Consider the following 21,370-nt stretch of genomic DNA (forward strand, 5'->3'; position numbering starts at 1 on the left):
CTAATTTTATACTGAAGGATGACAAAGCAGTCACTTGTTCTTTTACTAATTCCCAAACTGAGCAGTAATCGCTTCAATGATCAATGAAATGCAGCCACCTCTGGGGTGATGCAAGATGGCTGTCTGCCAGCACATCACAGCCCTACACAACAATTCAGAATATTAAAACTACCAAATCCAACAGAAAACCAAGCAAGTTATAGTACCCAAAAGGAACCTGGACAACATTAGAATCTACTACTCCATTCCTTTTGCAAAGAGTATGGACTTGGAAGTTACAAATCAATAATGCTGTATCCCAGAAAGATAGGGCAACAGTGCCTCACAGGCCTATAGAATGGTAAATTATAGAGGTGCAATGCATCACCATACTGCTTCTGCATTTTCCTTGAGGTCTGCCCAAATACTGATTCAGATTAACCCTAGCCACCTATGAAACCTACAACTTCATTGGGCAATGAAGAAACCTTTAACAAGCTCAAATCGGAGTCCAGGAACATACAAACAATTTCAGTGCTTCTCTCAACTTACCAAAAACACCCTCAAACCCAAGGATATACTTTCCAGTACTAACTGCAAAGATCAGATAAACTGCTCAACAGGGATTTTCAGCTGAACAGTTATTCTTCTGGATTAAGGGACAAGTTAACTTACTTTTGGGAATTCATGGTTGAATGCAACATTGAGTCAGGCAGTAGATTAGGGGTTTGAACCCCCACACCTCCATTCACTCCCATGGGATTTGCACCTAAATGGCAATAAAAAGGTAATCTTAAAATGAATGATTTATCACAACACTAAAAACTGTACTAAATCCTCCTCTCAGCATAGAGTCAACAAAAATACATTCAGCTCTCTTCAAAACTATCCATACGTAATACCATGGCTTTCAAACATTTCCCCCTATTTAATACAGAATATTTTCCATTAGACCTGGAGTGGGCCAGATACAGCTGGTGTACAGAGCTGGTGTCGTGGGCCACAGCATGCAGCACATGCCCCATATGCCAGCTACCTGTGTTGTGTGCAGTGCCTGGAGTGCAGAGCTCAGTCTGGACACTGCACAGACTGGATCATAGGGTTCCTTTGGCCCACTGGCCATATGCTCAACACCCACACTAGACAGTAGTGACACTTTTACAGTTTGCCTGGAATTTTAATGCAGCAGCAACCAACATGGTTTTTGTTTACTTCCTTGTTTCTCCATTTCCTATTATAACTCAAGCCTATACACTTGAGTAGATTTCCTTTCCTGCCAGATGAAATTGTGCAATTCTCAGTGTCAATGCTCAGCAGGTGGAAGAATATGTTGCACAAACTTGACTGGCATTGTTAGGACAACAGATTGAATGTTAGAAGACTGCTCTGTCTTCCTCAACTTGGGGCCTATATAGCAGAGTAATGAAGTGGCTGGCAGCTGCTTCTGGTTTCTTTCCCACAAAGAAAAGGCATAATCCATGTGTGCAAAGCATACACTGTTAACAGGTAAAAAGATGACTGATAGAGGCCACCCCCCAGCCAACCCATTGTTACTAGGACTTTTGGGAGAGGAATATGCTGTGTATATTGACAACTCACTAAAGTGAGCTCTAGCTAAGGAATATTTCCAGAAACTGGGATGGGGGGTGGGGAAGGGACACAAGAAGATCAACATAAGGAGTCCAACCTTTGAGGCACGTGATCCACAAGTTCCTTCACAGAACTAGTCTCCTTCACAACCAGGCACAAGTGTTTGCCTCTGATTGCAGAGCCCCAACTTTATTTTTCTTCACCCTCCCCACCAAAGGTTCACTCTCCTCTATCCCTACCATCAAGAAAGCCCGTATCTTGATGCTTCCCAGGTTCAGCTATTATAACCCCCATTTTTGCTATTCCTCCTGCCCCTTACCCCCAATGCAATGAAGATCAGGGGGTAAGAGCGAAAAACTATTCTCTCCCTTTTTTGTACTGATTACATAAGTGGTTCTCAACTTGTTTTTCTTTTTCTTTTTTTTTCTTTTTTTAAACACTTGATGGACTTTCCATAAAACTTTCTAGAATTTAGTGGCACCTCCTTCCAAACTAAATTATTTATTACTGTGCCCCTGCACAGGCATATACTTTCCCTTGCACGCACAGAGCCCTTTTGTAGCATGGGCACACCGGGCCCTGCTCCTTCAGACAAAGCTCCCTTCCCTTGCCCATGAAAGAGTGCATACATACACCCTATACTGCAATCAGAGCTCTCTGCTTTGCCCTCCACTGCCAGCCAGGCTTTAATCAGTACATTGCTTGCAGCGGCATCCGAGAGATCCTTTTGAGATTGCTGTATTGGCTGCTACACTAGGATGTGAGGGAGGAAGCAGTCTAGACCCACCGAGCCCTGGTCACTCACTACCTACACTAGCCACTGTTATTGTCCCTGCTCTGCTGCTCCTGGACACGCTACAGATACGTATTTCCAGCCCTGACACAGGTGCCTGCCCAGTCAGGAATAGCAGCATCTTAAAGCTCATCTCCAAGCTACTGCACTGCTTCCACAGACTCAAAAAGATCTAATGGCAACTGGGGTACGCAGCACCCTGATTGAGAGCCACTTTATCATTACACACAACTCAAGCACCTCACTTTAATTAAGGAGTTTAAATACATTCCTCTTACACTCTGTCATACTGACTGCTTGTTTTGTCTTTACTTTTCTCTGCCTTTTACATCACTCCTACTCTTGGGATGGTTTCCCAGTAAGACATATGCCAAGACCCCTTCCTCTTCAGTTTAAAATTAGGCAAATCCCAGAAAACATACTGAATGGAAACAACCAACACTAAAGCAGAGAGATTAATTAAATGACACTGCTTTTTTTTTTTAATATACATTTTAAGATTCACCTTGTGACATCATGATTAACTTCTGAAAAATCCACTAGTTCCAGAAAGCACACCAGCTAATAAAAACATACCATGTTTTTCCACTGTCACACCAACTCCCTTGAAACTAAGCCCTGAAATAGGTTTGTTTCATTTAACCTTCCCTACACATTGAAGCACTCTGTAGCAGTAATTATAAGTAGTTTAAACTTCACATATAATATCGATGTCTAATGCCTGTGGGCCATGGTTGGAACAACAGTTGGACAAAACTGAAGCCACCAAAGAGTGGAAAATGGCTTCAATATTTCCTTTATCAGTTTTAACAGGAGCACTGCTTCAAAATATTTCAAGGTCTCTCTAGCAATACAATACTAAGCGATGTCAAAAAATTGCCACGGTTTCGGCTGAAAGTAATTTCCTTCAGGAATAAGGGCTGCTTTACAAGTGTTAAAAAAAAGAAGGTGCTAAGTGTGCCCCTGTGCTGAGCCCAGAAGAGGCATCGCGTTAGATGTACCCATATCACCCAATATCTGTATAGACTGGGCGCTTTAGTAGGGCTTTTTTGGCACTTTTATATAATCACTGATTGAATCAGCGTTAGATAAAAGTGCCAAAGCACCCACTGAAATAGGCCTGTGCGGAGGAGCTAGTATTCACTTTGGATTTGGCCGATTTGGGGGTCAGTGATTCAATTCGGTGATTTAAAATCACCGTCCTGATTCGATTCGGTCTAAACAGATTCAGCAGCAGCCAAATCTCTGAATCAGCCAGGCCCATCCCCTGCCCCTCTCACAGCCCGTCCACTCCAGCTCCCAGCACCTGGGTGGGAAAAAAGCCCCAGCTCCGCGGGTCCTGCCAAGCACAGGGCAATCTGCATGAGCCCCTGAACCCTCTCCCCTTTCCCTTTGGGCACCCTGCACAGGCTAGCTCTGGCCCTTAAAAAAAAAAAAAACCTTGAAGAAACCCAGGGACTCACCGCTCTTGCAGGTAGGGGCAATTCTTGCTGCCCTGTAGCATGTGGGGGACTGTGCACAAGCACCCTGAAGCCCCGAGGCTGTACCAGGAGCAGCTAGTCCTGGGGCTTTTCTTTTTTTCTTAAAGGCCCAGAGTCCCAGCAGGCAGGGCAGCTGGGGGTGGGGGGGATGGGGGACAGATAGGGAGAAGAGGGCTTGTGCAGAGCCCCCCATGCAGCATGGGCAGTGGGGATTGCCCCCCGCTCAGCAGCACCCAGTAAGAACCAGGCCTTTTCTTTAAAGTATTGGGAGCTGGGGGGGGCAGCTGGGGGGAGGGGAGGGCTAGCAGGGGTCCCCCCATGGTCCCCTCCCTCAGCCCCTTCTCCCCTGCCCCTAGTACTTACCAGCTAGGAGTGGCTACGGCAAATCAAAGCTCTCTGAATCTCTGCCGAAGATTTGGAGAGCTTTGAATAGACTTGGACCTTTAAACTGGTCCCAATTGGATTTGGAGATTTGGCCACCAAATCAGGCCATTATCTCCCCCAAATCAAATCACCACCCAAAGCTTCGCACAGCCCTACACTGAAGCACCCAATCTATATAGATGCTGTACAGCCCAGTTGAACTAACGAGATCCTGGTAAAGCAAAGTGCAGGTTTGTTTGTTTGTTTTTTTTAATATCTGTCAACAGCCAAGATGAATTTTAAGCATCACTAGACAGCAGACTTCCCTTTAAGTAGGCTTTGGTGAAAGGCAGTGGTTTTCAATCTTTTTTTCATTTGCAGACTCTGGAAAAATTTTGAAAGAAGGTGCAGGCCCCTTTGAATTGTAAGTGTGGGTATTCACATACTTGTGACTGATCATAGTAGTTCTTTGCAGACCCCTTTAGACCTAGTCTGTGGACCCCCAGGGGTCCATGGACCATAGGTTGAAAACTACTGGTGTAAGGGGAAGGAGTGGATGCTATACACCAGAAAGGACTGTAAGATCTTTCCTTTCATAGTATACACCTGTTAATGAGTAATGCTATTGCAGAAGGCTTCTCTACCTAGTCTGTCTCTCAACCAAAAGACTCTTACATAATTATGTACTTGAATTCCAGATCAAGTATTCGACATCGCAAGTTCTTTCAGTTTGTTATCCCAACACCTCTGAAATACTAATAAAAAAACTAAATCATTGTGCCCAAGCTGTCAAGAAAGTGTCAGTTTATTCTAGATGTCAAAAGTGCCCTTTCAGAAGATGGCTAGTTCCAAGTCTAATTGTGGGAATGTTGTGTTCTCCATATATGTTTAAGTCCTTCTGTATTTATTCTCCCCTACTAATTTGTGCAATGGGATGTGTATAAAATAGTCAGAGCACTAGAACTTTGTAATTAGATAAGCTACATTTCCATGGAATTTCACCAATATAAGGACAGCTCAGAAACAGGATAGCAACTGCCATACTCAGAATGACATTGTCCATCTACATTCATCCCTTGATACATTGTCTAAGAATGGCCAGTGCTTTTGGGAGGCCGTAGGAGGACTGGGTTTCTTCTTCCTCTGATCGCAATAGAAATGCTGCAATTATGGAATACTAGGTCACAGAAGGAAATATTTTCCCCTCTAATTTCAGCTGTGAATCAATCTGCACCCTAAATATTTATAACCTTTGTAATGTTTCTTCTAGCATGGATGTACATATGACTCTTAAACCATATGCATAATGTCATTTTGAAATGTACTACAATCATCTGGCTCAAAAATATCCTTCACTACATACTTCCAAATATGGAATTTGTTGGAGAAGTCAGTAAAGAAAGGAGGACTAGAAAAAGAGAATTATCAAGGGCTCCACTGAGTTGAATTAAATGGCTCTCAAGATTTTTTTTTCACAAAATTATTCTTGTGCTGTCTTTTACCCAACAGAGTCTCTACATACAATTAATATTTCTTCTGCATTTTGTAGTTGCCTTTAAGTTAAATAAGGACACCTGTTCTGTTAGTGATAAAAAAGTGAACAGGAATGCCTACGAGTAGGCCTTTTGTTGTTATTTTCATGTGGCTGGTATATCACACCTCATTCTCTTCCAAGATAAGCAGCCATAGCTTTTAATCTCAGTTTTTCCAACTACCAGTCCTCACACTGAAGGCATCTTTTTTTGGCCTTCTCCAGATCTATTTTATTTCTGCTACTTCTGACAGAATCAGACATAGTATTGGAGATGAAGATAAATCTATTTAAGTAAAGTGTGGGAATGCAGGTATTTAAATCTCAATGAGTGGTAAAGTCAGCACAAAAAAAAAAATCTATGATAGCCTACAAAGCTATTCAGAAGGCATGCAAAACACTCAAGTGTATTTGGGACCAAATATACAAAGAGGAAAAGACCTACCAGGAACTGAATTTATAATCTGAGGGTGCCTATACATGTGCTGGGGGGTAGAGGGCAGGGGGTGTTTTAATTAGAGCAGTTCCCAGACAGCTGCTTTAATTAAAATGCCACAGCATCATGTGTATTAAGGCCCAGCACGTTTAAACATGGCCACAGTACACTTTAACTAAAGCTGATTAAACAAGCTTTAATTGAAGTACCGCAATGGCCATTTTAAAACCCATAGGGGCTTATTCATGTGACACTGTGGCAATGCTAGAGCATTCTAATTAGAATGTGAAGCAGATTGGATTAACTGATTCTGCTGTGACATATTCTAGTTGGAACATGTTTGAGCACATGTATAGGCACCCTGAGAGACTAATCAATGACACCAGGAGAGAATTCATAACAGAACTACTAGAAGAAACCTGGGCCACATATTCATGGCCTCCAACAGGGCATTGAGTGCTATAGTAAACCCACACTGTGCACTACATTTTTTTAAGCTGCAATATAGCGCACAAACTAAAGAATGGCAACATGCATCCTGAGCTGCTTAGCCCCAGTCTAAGGTGGGCTAAACAATATGGCCAGTCTCTCTTTAATGGAAGAGCTACATTGCACTTTGGTATTTTGGGGGGGGAAAAAGTGGCAGTACAGATCCTCAGATGCCTAGCAAAGTGCTGGCACTATAAAAATGACACTGCTACTGAAAAGGGAGAATGGAGCTTTTTTGCTTTAGGGACAAAGGATTAAGAACCAATGTCAACTGCCTTGAAAGTCAATTTAAGGGGTTAGCTTCCCCATAAACCTATGATATGGTTCCTCAATGGGCAGAGGTTTCAAGATTTCATTTCACTGATCAAACCGAACTGGACAAAAATTTTAGCCTCCTAGACGCAATGTGAATTGCTGGTCACCATAAATGTTGTCTACAGATGACGATCATCTATTTAGTAAATCAATTACATGGTATTAAAAACAAAAAAGGGAGGGGAAAGGAAGAGGAATTTCATTTGAGGATGGAAAAAAAAGCCTTTAAAACTTGATGGTGTCATGGTTGTTGTTTGTACTACTGCAAAAACATCTTAGTGTGCTGCAGCAGTATTGGAGCAATATTATTGACATGAGGGTTCAGGAAATATGCAAAAGGCAAGGATTTTTGTGAGTGTTATTGGACCAACTGTATTGTTGGGTAGGATATAGGCAAGCTTTTGTATATCAAGTACCTGAAGAAGGGTATTTGGTACCTGAAAAGTTCGTGTTTACCCCTTATTTTACTGAAGAATTTTATGACAGGTAAAGGAATGGAAGTAGGAATTTGCAGTTAAAAAGATGCTGTAATGCTGACTCTTTGAGAAAAACTGTTTTCCTTCCTAGAATCTGAGTCCAACCAATACAAAATTAATGGTTTTAAATAGGTTTGGTTTAAAACCTTCCCTCTCCACTTACCTGTTCAGGTTTCAATTTCTTATAAAAGACTTTTGCATGACTCCAAGTACCATATTTAAAACAAGACTTAAAAAAAAAAAAAGAGTCCTGAAAGACTTGCTATCTGTCATAACAGACAAAAAGAAAATGCTTATTGGCAAACTGTCAAAGCATAGGAAAGTTAAAAGGCCATCAAGGTGTCACAAATTAAGATGGCATTTTTTCCACTCCAGAAATGCGGATGAAGAAAAAAGCTTGGTCAGATGAAGGCATGCTGTATCCCAATAGTAGAAAATGCTGAGCACAAAAACAAGTGTCCAAGAAAGGATACATTCTAATGCTAGGCAGAACAAGAACACCCCTTGGACACTGTTCCTAATCCCTATATCGAGAGAAATGGCACGGACCGAATAAAACTGAAAGAGTTTGAGGAGAGGGAGAAACTAGATTCAGATTCTGTACATTAGCCTAGCAGTCAACAGTTAAGAATCTAAGGAGGTTCTCCCAATACTTCAGATAGCTCTTCTTCTTCTTAGAACAGGATTAGCTCCAACATGGATTTCTTGCAGAAATAAATATATGAGAAGAGTCTGACAGAAAACAGCCCCCAAAACATGGAAAAGCCATAAAAGTCTCAAATTAAGATAGAAAGCTCTTGCTATCCATAAATCAATACTTATGGTTTGACTTCAAACCTAAATAACTATATGGATTATTTTGCCAAAAAAGACATTTTAATCACAGAAACAGGCAACAAAAGTTATGATGAAACTTAAGAATTATTCAGTCAGCCTGCTACTGCGTTTGCAAAGTTGGTTTGGAAGGATTTAAATGAAGTTATACAAAATCTGACTTGCACCATCTTCATTAGCCAAAAAATCCACACTAGAGAGTTATGAATGTTTACTCCTGTGTTCATGAACTTGTGAACAAGTGGACTGTTGGTTGCAGGTCATCAGGGGGGACTTCAACACTTTCTCAACATGACACAAGAGGTTTTGTTTTACACGGTGTTTCAAAGATGCAATGTATGAGTAGGAAAATTATAAATGAAGGCACTTCTTTCCCCAAACTGTATTACAAGCATGACAGGTCTTGGTTCAGTCTTTTCTTCAAATTTGCCATGACTATCCATCAACTTCCCTTTTACTTCCATAATGAAGGAAAGTCCTTCTTCTCTGGAATGCAATACTCAGTTTAAGCCAGGGGTGGGCAAAATGTGGCTCACAGGCCAGATGTGGCCCACCCAGCCATTCTATCCAGCCTGCAACACCCCTAAAAAATTTAGAAAATTAATATTTATCTATCCCTGACTGCCTGTCATGTGGCCTTTGATGGCTTGTCAAAACTCAGTAAGCAGCTCTCTGCTCGAAATAATTGCCCACTCCTAGTTTAAGCCAACTATAAACTCAACATCCCAAATTAACAACTGCCTTGAATGCACTTAGAACCAATCAAAAATTAAAGTGCTGCTGTATCTTTAAGTGACCCCTAAATATTACCTGACAGCAGGGGACAGAACCAATTAAGTGTTGTTCAAATTAAAGGTAATACCTTTAAACACTCCCTAGTGGCTCTGAAATGAGCAACATGGGTCCAAGAATCATCCTAGTCAGATGATTCTAAACAATACATTAAGACAACAATTCCCTATTTACTTAAATTTCTAAGCAAACATCACATGACTTAGATGGTGTAAAATAATCAAAACTGTAAATGATCATGAAGTTACCCCTGCAATCCAGTATGTGCTGGGTATGAATTTACAACTCTGAAACACCTGAAGCATCCTTCAAAAAAAATCATGAAACAAAATGAAACATACCAGATATATAGTTTATAGTTTAAGACAAGAAGATCAACTTACTCATGGGATTCATGGGGCGCAACCCCTGGGGTGACTGCCCTTGCTGTTGATTCTTCACTTGAGCCTGGGATTGCGTCTGCATCTGGTTTCCTTGATAGGTCAGTCCAAGGGCTGCATAGGCTCTCTCAATAGAGCTAGGGTCAATTTGACTGGTAGTGTTTATACTGGATGTAGTCTGCTGCCCCACCCCTACAGTGCCAGTGTTTGCAAGTCCAACTGTAGCTCCGCCCAATAACGCTGGAAAAGACATGCTACATTAACACAAATATCGGAAACTAAAGAAAAAGGTGGAAACGTACGGAAGATCAATAAATCCAAATAATACCCTAATAAGAGTAAGCAGATTAGCAGCACAAGAAGTCAACAAGAAGTTGGAGAAACACTGCTCAACAGACTTTAAAATCATAATGTTCTGCTTTCACTATAGACTAACCATGGCAAATTTAGGCTTTTTTTTAAATATATAGGACACATACAATTGTTTTAACCAAGTGGAAACAATAGTTGCATACAACAGTAGATGTTAAGGTCAAGAGAAGCAGAATACCTCAAATCTATCAAGGAGTTAACCCACTTGAATTCACTCTTACTTCTACATAGTTCCAGGATAGACAAAAGTAGGCAAGGGGGGCAGTTATAAAGACAGCACATAAGAACATATTCAAATCGACTAGAATGAGGGCAGAATAATACTGGAGAACAGGAGCGCAAAAGAGGATTTAGATTGGAACACCAAGCGAGTCAGGCAGCATGAAGAATTTGGACAGATAACACTGTGGGTAAAAGAGGAGTGCCACCAGCTGGGACAGTGCAGAGACTATTAATTTGTCTAGTGTCTTGTTTAATGTGGCTGAAGCACATGAGGTGGGACGGCTGACAGGTAAAAGTAACTTGCTGGGTGTGTGACGGACAATTATTCTCATTTGACCTTAGCTGAAGGGAAAAGATTCCTAATAATCAGTCATACTTCACTGAATTCCATCAAATACTTTTCCTTAAACCCAGTGGTTCTCAACTTTTTTGGACTCAAGGCACCCCCCTCCATAACTTCTATGAATTGAGTGGCAACCAAATTTCAAAAACAAATTTATATATTACAGTGCTTACTTCCTTGCAGGGCTGGACAGTGGGGGTACAAGAATCAGCCAGACAGGAATAAACCCAAGCCTGCGCTTATCTCCTCACACCTCCCAACACCCTTCAAAAGGATCTTGCAGCACACCAGTTGAGCACCACAGCTCTAACCTATTTAAGGTATGCTGTTATAAGGGTAAACTATGAATGGAGAGCCCGTAAAGCACATTTTTAAAAATAATTCTGAAAGAATGCAGTAAATGACCTGTGATAAACGCAGCTACTCAAACAATACTTTCACATTAGTGATCTCAGCAGATCAGAGTAGTAAGAACATTCTGCTCTATCACTAGGGTGCAAGATCAAATTTAAGTTCTGTTGCAAGGATGATACCCTCAACAAATTTTTCTCCAAAAGGATCACCAACTCTTAGATCTGGCATCATGGTTGTCTGTTTTCCATGTCAGGAATATATTAGGTTGAAGACCACCTTGGGTAACAACAGTGGACAACAACTGGAGAAATTAAGGATAAAATTCCCAAACGAGAGGAAAACCATTCCAGTTCTCAACAGACCTGGCAGCTTTGCTCTCCATCTTCACACAGGCATACAAACAGATCTAACTCTAGAGAGATAACACTGTATGGTCATGGTCACTTTATGATGAAACTAGCAAACAGAATACTTACATTGTTGATTTCTTTTGTCCCCAGCATTTTTAAGAGGCAAACATACAGGACAGTCATGTCTAGTACAATTCTTCCAGTGCGAGATGATTTGTCGTGAAGATGCACAGTGTGCCACTGAAAAAAAAAAAAGGAAAATGGAAAGAGAAGCCTTTAAAGAGAAATCTTCAAGTCTGCATATTTCCATGTTCCATACAAAATTAATTAGAGAATCAATTATTTCTCTAGGAATATCTATACATTGGCACAATGATAGTGCTAACCAAAGAAAAAATTAGCTCACACAAAACTTCACACCACTGCAGAAACTACACTGCTTCCAGATCTGACCCAACCATGCTCCTGGGAAATATCAAATATTATTATACTTTCTAGGATATGTCTACACTGTAAAATGCAGTGCAGATATAAGAGAAAAAGAATGCACTACTTTCATTTTGAGCTCTTATCAAAAGATATAATCCAGTCTTATGGTTAGGTTTTATTGTCAATGAGAAATTTTTTTTTAGCTTGCTTTTATGCTACTCTTCTTATTCATTTCTGCTTGTATACTGAAATTAAACTATGCAAAGTTATTAGAATAGCAGCCACAAATTTAACAGCTTTCCTGAACAGTATTTCTCCTTCCAAAGGACTGGTGGAAAGTAGGGGTGTATCTGAAAGAACCAGCTTTTGGGGCAGAGGGCATTTCAATCTCTCTGTCGCTAATTGGTATACTGTCATTACTGAAGCATCCAGAGGAGGTACTGCCAATTAAACTAGTTTACATAAAAAGGACACTTGCTAACTACAAAACTTACCACAATTCCTCTCCACCAATCAGTTTTTAAAAAGCCAAATGAGTAGCCATAAAACTGCAACTGTCATTGGATCAAACTTAACCCAGGTAAGGAGAGAAATATATGAAAGTTTCCATATTTTATTACAGGGATCTGAAGAGCTAACCTTTTATGTTGTTGTTATTACTTTCATTTAGGAATCAAGATTGATGGCAAAACTGAAATTGCTTTGCAGACAATCTGTTAAGACTATAAAATATGGCCTCCTTAAATTATTTATTAACAATATAAGGGGTAACATCTCTGCTAACAGGAGTGCTGATGTGGCATAGCAAAGAAAAATTATTCCATTATGACAGAATATCACCACTTTCTGAAAGATCCCAATGTGTTTTAGAAATTGCATATGCATGGATCATTCAGTAGTCAGAGAAGCAGCCACCTTCAAGGTGACCAAGGCAGAGGAAGCCTACAAAACAATCCCAGACAAAAGTAAAGAAAACCATATCCATTAAAACTGCATGAGGAATTTGAGGTCAGACAATAGTTAATTAGCTTGGAATTCAGGCAAAATACCGAGACCAAACACTTGTTTTCTTTGAAAGCCGTAAGTTGTCAAGCCTCAATTTCACTTTTCCTCTGCAACACAGGTCTTCATGCAAGGTAACTTAGAAACACTCCCCACCCTCAGATACTGGATAATATTAATTAGGGGCTGCACCGACAAAGATTTTTTTTTTTGCTGATACCAGTGGCCGATTATTAACCAGCCATATCAGCTGCTCAGCAGCTCAGAGAGCAGCAGCATCTGACCAGTAAGTCTGTGGGGGAGGGAAGGGGCCAGGGGGAGGAAAGGGGCATGGGAGGACAGACTGAGGCCCCTATGGTAAGGTGGGGAATGAGTCTGGGGCAGAGGCCAGGACTGCCCAGCTGGGGTGTGGTGGGGTAGAGCCACGAGCAGCTTGTCCAGAGGGTGTTGGGGGGTGGCTCCCTGCTGCTATGTGCACCCCCGGGGGAGGCACTGGGGGCACACACCCTGTGCACAAATCCAGGGGATGAGGCAGGCTGCCTGCTATGGGCTCAGGGCCAGAGGTTGTGCCAATCTCTCCCCAGTGGGAAGGCTGGGCTGGGGTTGTGCTAGAGGCAGGCAGCAGTGCTGAGAGGGGAGGCTAAGGGGTGGGCTACAGCCACCCTAACATTCACTGTAGCCTTCCTATAACCCCCTCTCCCAGCACTGCTGCCCACCCTGAGTGCAGCCCCTGCACCGGGAAGAGGCTGGAGCAGCCCCTGAGCCCACAGCTGGCAGCCGACCCTTACCCCATGCACAAATCCAGGGTGCACATGCTCCTTATGCCTTCTTGGGGGGTGCACACAGTATGCATGCTGTGACTGCACCCATGCACACAGAATTTATCAGTGACATTATCAGCTACAAATGGCCAAAAAAAAGCAGATTGCTAATGATATCAATTTTCATTTTACTGGTGCTGATCTGATATGGACCAATATACTGGTGCACCACTAATATAAATTCTGTAAAAGGTGCTCTTTGCTCAGATCTCCAACACCACCATGGCAGCAGTGGACTATCCCAACCAAGTACTGCTCAAAGTTAAATCTCTCCTGTGGGAGACCACAGTATCAAGGCCAAAGGTCTTAGGGCTACAGGTCAGAGCTAGATACTCCAGTGTTTTGGAATGGCAGAAAAGGTTAAATCTCAGAAGTACAAAAGCTGCTTATTCTTCTATTAAGATACAGATAGAGTCATCGTGGCACTGTCAAATAACAGACACTTTCTGAGCTTAAATAATTTAAAATTTGCTTATGAAAGTTCTTATACCTTCTTCAGGGAGTCTTGCCAAACCTTATTTTTACTTATTTATTTTAAACACAGTAGGCTGGGACACATGTGGACATACACTTATACATGCCCCCTACCCCCTACTTACCTTGGCAAGATTTGCCAGCCTGGCAGTGTGTCATGTGGTTGAGGACATTCTTCATGGTACGGCAATGAGGGAGGTTGCACTGTCGCACCTCACCATTCGCTTGTTCTCGCCGCTGACACTTGTGGGCGTGTAAGAGGAGAACGAGTTGCTGTTGAATGAGCTTACGTTTCTCTGGGTCTGCCGTAGGGGCCCCTGACCCCATAGCCTGGGGAGCAGCTGACACCATCCCAGTGGGTTGGACCTGCGGCGCCTGCTGCTGGCCCTTCAGGAGAAGACAGGAGATACGTACTCATTAGAACTAAGTCACTTTTTAAAAAAAAACAAAAGAAAGTCACTAAGTGAGTTAACCAGAGTGTATTCAAAATAATTATTAAAATGTCACTAAGATGATCACACACGTAAAGAAATTTTCCCCCATTCCTTGATACTGGATTATTTATTTCATCAGTAATTATACATTTATTAATATTATCAATATTATTTCATAGCAGAATTGAAATTTGTTACCGATCCCAATGAACTACTTTGAGCATGTTCTTCTCCTCCTCCTATCATAGCTGATGAAGTGATTAAGGACACCCAGTTTTACACATGCTTTCAGCATCACTTGAGACTTTTCAATTAGTCCATCATATTAGAAATGCAGTTTAATTCTTCATCCACTTTAAACATTAGAGATATGGGCACAGCTGTTTAAGTGCCCCAAGAAAGAGCTCTTGTACAATAGAAAAAAAAAGTTCATAGAAATCTTCCTCCTTTGACAGGAAATCAGACTGAAGAGAAGATAGTGGGAAAACTGCTGGAACACAAGGATCATCTCTAAAGTACTGTGAATGTTTAGATCCTCCCCCTGTGGTTCTGATCCTTTTTTCTCTGGGTGCTTTTAATAGCATTAATGGCTCATTTTCAAAAAGAAGGATGGTACTAGTAAAATGCCCTTTACCCTCCCCTCATTATTAGGTTGTTCAATAAGTTTCAGTCTGGGGGAATAATACACACCATGGGGACTTTTAGCTGTAGGTGCACTGTATCACCAACTGAAGGGTTTTTAGTATGGATGGAAGCTCTGAGAAGGTACAATTGTTCAGGACTCCAACTAGCAAAAATATCCAACTGCTTTTATATTTCAGTGACATGACAATATTGGTCCTCCTGCACGTTTTCAGAACTTCTCTGAGCACATGTTTCTTCAGCAAGCAAGTGGCTATGCTTCTGTGTATACAGTTTCCCTCAAAAGTTATACGTATATGCAAAGGAATGAAATCACTTGGTAATAGTTAACTATAAATTACCAAAGTAGCTTGAAACAAAATGTTTCAAGACTATCACTTAGGATTTTTAAAATACACTTGAGATCCAACAGCAGTGGGGCATTGACATCATCCTTATCCCCCTGTTTTGCCTGCAGCAGTTTAGGGTGGTCTTGGTGTTTGGGGGCAAAGTGCAACTGCTATTTGTGTAGTTTTAGGAACAGGTTAGACAAGCACTTGTATGGGGGACAGTTTGGATAGGGATGATCCTGCCATGAGCAGGAGGATAGACTAGGTAACATTCCAAGGTCCCTTCCACCCCTACTTTTCTACTATTACATTTTTCCTGTGTTCAGTATCTATGGATCACTTGTAGTGAGCAGCATGTTGAATAATATGTTAGAGGTGCACCGATATAATTGGTCCATATTGGATTGGCACCAAGAAAAGGAAAGTTAACATCATCAGCAATCAGCTTTTTTTAGCCAGTGTAGCTCAATGTCACTGATAAATGCCGTGTGCAAGTTCACAGTTGCGTGCATGCACATGGCTAGGAATACAACCTGGCAGTTTGAAGCGTAGTGTCTGGCCAGTAAGTCTGGGGGGAAGGGGTATAGGGGGCGAAGATTGAGGCCCCCACAGTGAAGGAAAGAGTGGGAGAGGAAGGTGCTACCCAGCTGGGATGGGGTGGTGTATAGGATGAAGCCATGGGTGGCTCATCCAGAGGGCACAGGGAAGGGAGTGGGGGGGCAAAAATGGAAGGGGGGCTACTCCCAGCCACTGCACGCACCTCTGAGGAAGGCATGTGCCCCCCAGATTTGTGCGCAGGGTGAGGGTGGGCCGCCCACTGTGGGCTTGGAGGCTGCCTCTTCCTGCTGGGGGGTCCTGGGTCAAAGCTGTACTTGGGGTGGGGGCAGGGCAGGCAGTGGCAGCAGTGCCAGGAGCAGGGGGCTACAGTGAATTTTGGGGTGGCTACAGCCTAACCCATAGCCCCTCTTCTCCTAGCACCACTGCCACCTGCCCTGCCTCTGCCCAGAACTCCTTGTGGGAAGAGGCTGGCACAGGCCCTGGCTCTGAGCCTGCACTGGGCAGCCTGCCTTCGTCCTGTGCACAAATCTAGGGGCACATGACCCCCATGCCTCCCCTGGGGGGCATGCACAGCAGCTGGTAGCCAACCCCCCAGAGGAGCTGCCCTCAGTTCTGTGCTGTGCCCTGCCCCATTCCCACCCTCACCGTGGGGGACTCAATCTGCCCCCACCATGCCCCTTCCCCCCAACAGACTTAGCAGCAGATTCTGGTTTCCAGGATGCTGGGTTGCACATCAGCAACCAGACTGTATCAGTCAATATGGCTGGCTAATAATCGGCCATCAGTATCGGCCAAAAAAATCTTTATCGGTACACCTCTATTATATGTACTTTGTCTTAAGATTGTGCTCAATCTCTGTCCTGGTTGTGCCTTTCATAAATACTGTCACTGAAAGACATGCATGTTATCAAACTCTGAGGCTGTGCATAGGTACTAATATGAAGAATGTATGACCTTCTTTGTATCCTCTTGCTCCCAACCTTCTACTGAAGGGATGGGCCTGGAAGTACGAGGATATTAAAAGTGCTGGCTTTATTTAACCATGTTCTTTCAACAGAACATTTCTGAGACAAACAAGTTTCTACAGTAATTTGTATCTGGCTACACTTTCACTAATCCTATAACTTTGTAACAGCAACATTCACTCAAGACAACAGGCTTAATAAATAAAAAATCACCTACATGGGCATTAGCCACCTAAGCAGAGCTCTTCAATGGTTTCAAAAAACTTAACATGCTGCAGTTCTCCAACTTCAGTGATGGATGCCTTAAGTAACAGACTCATTTGGATATTCCTTTCTTAGTTTTCAAGGTTCCAAAAAGAGAAAGGGTCCTTCGCTATATTTTAGACTCCTGAGCAACAGAATCCAAGCTTTTTCCATTTGCTGTCTTCTTTGCAGTCAGTTTCACACAACTCAGCACAACATTACCGCTGTCTGAGTGCCTGCAAATCACATGCTGCACCTCAGCTGCTCAGTGGTACCTGTATCTGCTCTTACCATACAGAGAGAAACAATCAGAGCAGCTTCAGCACACAGAAGAATGGCAAGTCCCTGTCCTGTTAATTGCAGGCACATGAACTGTCTGTGTACCTGCACCCTATAGTAAGCAAGCGCTGAACAGGCACACCTTTCCCGTTTCATTCAGTGCGGGGGGGGGGAGATGAGTTGCCCTGTTATACACCTCACCACAGGTAACTGAGGATACAGGAACAATTATCAAAGAATAGTTATTGCATGATAAAGTCCACACCACTTAAAGGTCCCAGGCCCTTAATTAAAAAAAGACTGAGTCTTATCAGAACAGACTTCATGTGCCAACAATTAACAAGAGGCAGGGACTTAATCTTGCCAGACATACTTCTCTGTAATTGTCCATCAGCCCACTCTTACCCCATTGTTGAGAGAAATTAGGGTAGATTACCCTTAAATGAAACACAGCTAAACTTGTCATTTCAGTTACTGCAAAGCAGCTGAGCCACAGTTAAGCCCCATCCAGGGATCAGAGATGCTATGTGGCCTGTAACTCTCACCAGGAGTCGGGCCCCTTAGTTTTGGAATTGTTGATCTTGGTACTCATTCTCACGATTCATTTTTTTTTTCATAACAAGAGTTCCATCAAATTCCTATTGCTGTTATTTCCTATATTCATAGTTGTACCCCTTCCATTTTACAAAGAATCAGGAAAAATTCATTTCTAGACCTGTTTTCAGACGCATCTTTAGCATTAGTCCATGCACAGGACTAACTTATATAGGTGGATTAGGGCTTTGATTGTATTGCGTTTTAAACTGCTGTACAGCATACCCTAGTGACTCAAAAGAAAGAGTACTTTGTATATGTAATTAATGAAAACAAAATGAGGAATTAGAGGTGCTTTAGGTCAATACCGCTGGTTGATTTTTAACAAGCCATATTAGCCAATATTAATCCAACTGCCGCCAGGCGGCCCAGCAGCTTGGAGAGCAGCATCTGGCTGGTAACTCTGTTGGAGGGAAAGGGCTGAGGTGGGGGGAAGGGATGTGTATGGGAGGAAAACAGATCAGGGTCCCCACGTTGAGAGAGTAGGGCTGGGGCTAGGTCTAGGGCAGGAGCAGGTGCTGCACAGCTGGGGTGGAGCAGGGCAGGGGAGAGAGCCACAGCTTGCTTGGGGGACCCAGCAACTGCTGCTGCACACACCCTGGGAGGGCATGGGGGTAGGGGGGGGCCCTGGGTCTGTGCATGAAGCAAGGGCAGGCTGCCAACAAGGCTCTTCCAAACAGGGGCTCTTCCCAGCAGGGCGGGCGGTGGCAGCACTGGGAGGGGGGTTACGGGGTGAGCTGTGGCCACCCCAAAATTTGCTGTAGACCCCCTCCCAGCACCACTGCTGCCTGGCCTGAGCACAGCTCTGACTAGGAAGAGCCCAGCACCGCACCCAGCCCTATCCCACAGCAGCAGCCCTCCCAGGGCCCATGCACAGATCCAGGGGGCACACGCCCCACTCCCACCATACCCATATCCAGGGTGCATGCAGCAGCAGGAGCCACCCCCCACCCCCAAGCCGCTTGTGGCTCCGTCCTGCACCCTGCATCAGCCGTGCAGTGCCTGCCCCTACCCCAGCCCTACCCCATTCCCTCCCTCACCACAGGGGACTCGGTCTACCCCTACCACTCCCATTTCTTCCCCCGTGCCCCTACCCCACTCCTAACAGATTTACCAGTCAGACAATCCTCTTCATACTGCCAGGCTGTGCACACGGCATTTATTAGAGACGTTAAATCGGCTGCATCAGCCAAAACAAGTCAATTGCCGGTAATATCAATTTTCCTTTCATCAGTGCCAATACAATATGGACCAATGTATAAGTGTACCTATATGAGGAATGCTTTAATATCCCTAATTTAATTACAGAAAGTCAGCTGGAAATGGCTGTTGGGCCACAAACCTCTGCTGAAAGGCCAGACTGAATTCTGAGGGCAAAAGAATGGAGAAACCCAAGCTTAACAGAAGACATTAGAAAAAGTAGGTTTATAAATAATAATAAAGAAGGTAGTTTCTTCAATATCTTTTTCATCTGCTTTCCACCATTAAAGTAGAAGGATATATTACATAAAGCCTCCTGATCATCTGCAGTTTTTAAAATAACGAACTGCAGAATCAGACAGCAGTTGGAACTACCCCCTTGCTTCTATGAAACAATGACGATTTGGTAAACAAGTTCAATTTTGGAAGCTTAAACATGTTTATTTTTAGTTCTAAGGCTTTTGGTGATCTATCTAAGAATCCTACTTGCCTATTCCAGCAGCACTGTGAGCAACGGGTGGGGCTATCCATGTCAACAAATGGATACAGAAGCATTTATGCCCTCCTTTAGTCCCAAAACTGTCAGAGGACAGAAGCAAGAGAAGCAAGCCTCCACGGAGCAAATGAGGAGAGGGAAAGGCCTCAGCAGACCACCAATGGAGGGGTAAGAGAAGAGATCAAAACTGGTGAGCAAGTAGCTCAATTGAAGTCTGGGTGGGGAGCTCCATTATACTTTCCCCCCTGCATAGCTGCACTCCCTCAACGCTCCTCCAGGGATCCTTTTATCTGCTCTTAGAGAGTGAGAAATGAGGGAGTGTTTGTGTGGATCCCATCTTTCATCATGGGAACCAGAGCTACCATAGGGGGGCCTGATAGCACAAAATTTGTAGCCGACTGCTGCAAAATTTTATAGGCTTACATGTACTACCAACAGAACGCTGCAAGTGCTCCATATTTGGTCTGCTACCATTTGAAAAAAAACAAAACAAAAACATATATTTAACTTACCATGTTCGGCATTCCTGCACCAGGGACTGGCTTCTTGTCCATTGTAAACTGGGGTAAACTGTTTGGTAGCCCAGCTTTATTCTGCATCTGGGGACCAAGTCCACTGGCTCCAATCTGCTGCCCAGTGTTTTGGCTGTATGGTGAGCCGTAAGGACTGGGATTACTCATCATTCCCATCTAGAAATTAAAGGGATTAAAAAAATGTTAAGTTCAGTCAGAAAGACATTTCCATTCAACATTGTTTAACTCCTACTTTCACAAGCCAACATACCAAGAATAAGGACTGGTTAGCAAAGAGGGAGGAACCAAAAAGTCTGCTGCAATAAGGTCCTGGTATATCCTGCTCTTCTTTCCTTAAAGTGACTTACATAGCTTTCCACTCTAATCATATGAGGGCAGTATTTAAACATCATGATAAAAACAGCTTCTTCCTTTAAAGACCAAGACCCAGATAAAATGCAACAGTGCAAATCTAGTCAGGGCTGTTCCAATATTTTCCACTGTACACCATTCTTTTTGGCAAGTTCATCACTTCAAAAATTATCTATGTTTTTATAAGCAACACAGAAGATCATAATGACTATAGTGAGTTGAGAACATTTCTAACAATGCACTGACACAACAATCTTCTTCTTACAGAAAACTCAATTCATGTGATTTGTCCCCAAGACCACACTAGAAGTCTCCAGCAGAACCAGGAGCAGACCTCAACAATTCTACAACAGAATTCCCTTCCTCTTTAAAACATGCAACTTCTAGAAAGAGGCAAGCCATAAAGAAAAAGTTCCAGCAACCTATGAAAAAATAGGAAGATCACAAGTTGAAACACACCAAGTGGACATACTTTTTGGAGCAGAAGCGTAATTGAAAAAAACAAAGAAAGACTGATAGGAAGCTGTTAGATGGAATTCAATTTTGTAGGGTGTTCAAAATAAGTAAGTATCCTTGACTAGATACTTCAAATTTTCTTAAGAGACTCAATATGCTCTACCCATGAAATAGCCATGCTACTGGCGATACAAGCTTTCACAAATATTTCAAAGAAGGATCTTGATTAAATACTTTAAAAGCATGGAGAAAGTTCAATTTAATTCACTTCACACAGGAAGGCAGTAGACTGGAAGTTCCCATCCTCTTGCCCCTCTCCCCTGAGCTACCAGATTCCCATTCCCAGCCCCTCTGCAGTAAGGTAAGCTCAGATATTCGGGCACAGCCCTACCACAGGTGGCAGGTGCAGTATAGCTCTACAAGAGTGATCCCCACCCCCCGCAATGCCAGATAAGATGCCTGGA

At 42.9% G+C, this 21,370-nt stretch overlaps 1 protein-coding gene across 2 annotated transcripts in view; it reads right to left on the reverse strand.

The window, feature by feature from the left end:
• Positions 1–21,370, reverse strand: part of EP300 (EP300 lysine acetyltransferase) — a 105,551-nt gene that overhangs the window by 43,558 nt on the left and 40,623 nt on the right. For both annotated transcript variants that reach the window (XM_090042958.1, XM_090042957.1), the window contains exons 3-7: positions 20,079–20,255; positions 13,952–14,213; positions 11,227–11,340; positions 9,463–9,699; positions 655–748 (exon numbers count right to left, since the gene is read on the reverse strand). In XM_090042958.1, the coding sequence (XP_089899084.1) occupies positions 655–748; positions 9,463–9,699; positions 11,227–11,340; positions 13,952–14,213; positions 20,079–20,255 (884 nt within the window). The remainder of the gene's footprint in view (positions 1–654; positions 749–9,462; positions 9,700–11,226; positions 11,341–13,951; positions 14,214–20,078; positions 20,256–21,370) is intronic.

This window comes from Crocodylus siamensis, chromosome 4 (genome assembly GCF_052110815.1).
Source record: "Crocodylus siamensis isolate JL-2025a chromosome 4, ASM5211081v1, whole genome shotgun sequence".
Taxonomy (NCBI): Eukaryota; Metazoa; Chordata; order Crocodylia; family Crocodylidae; genus Crocodylus; species Crocodylus siamensis.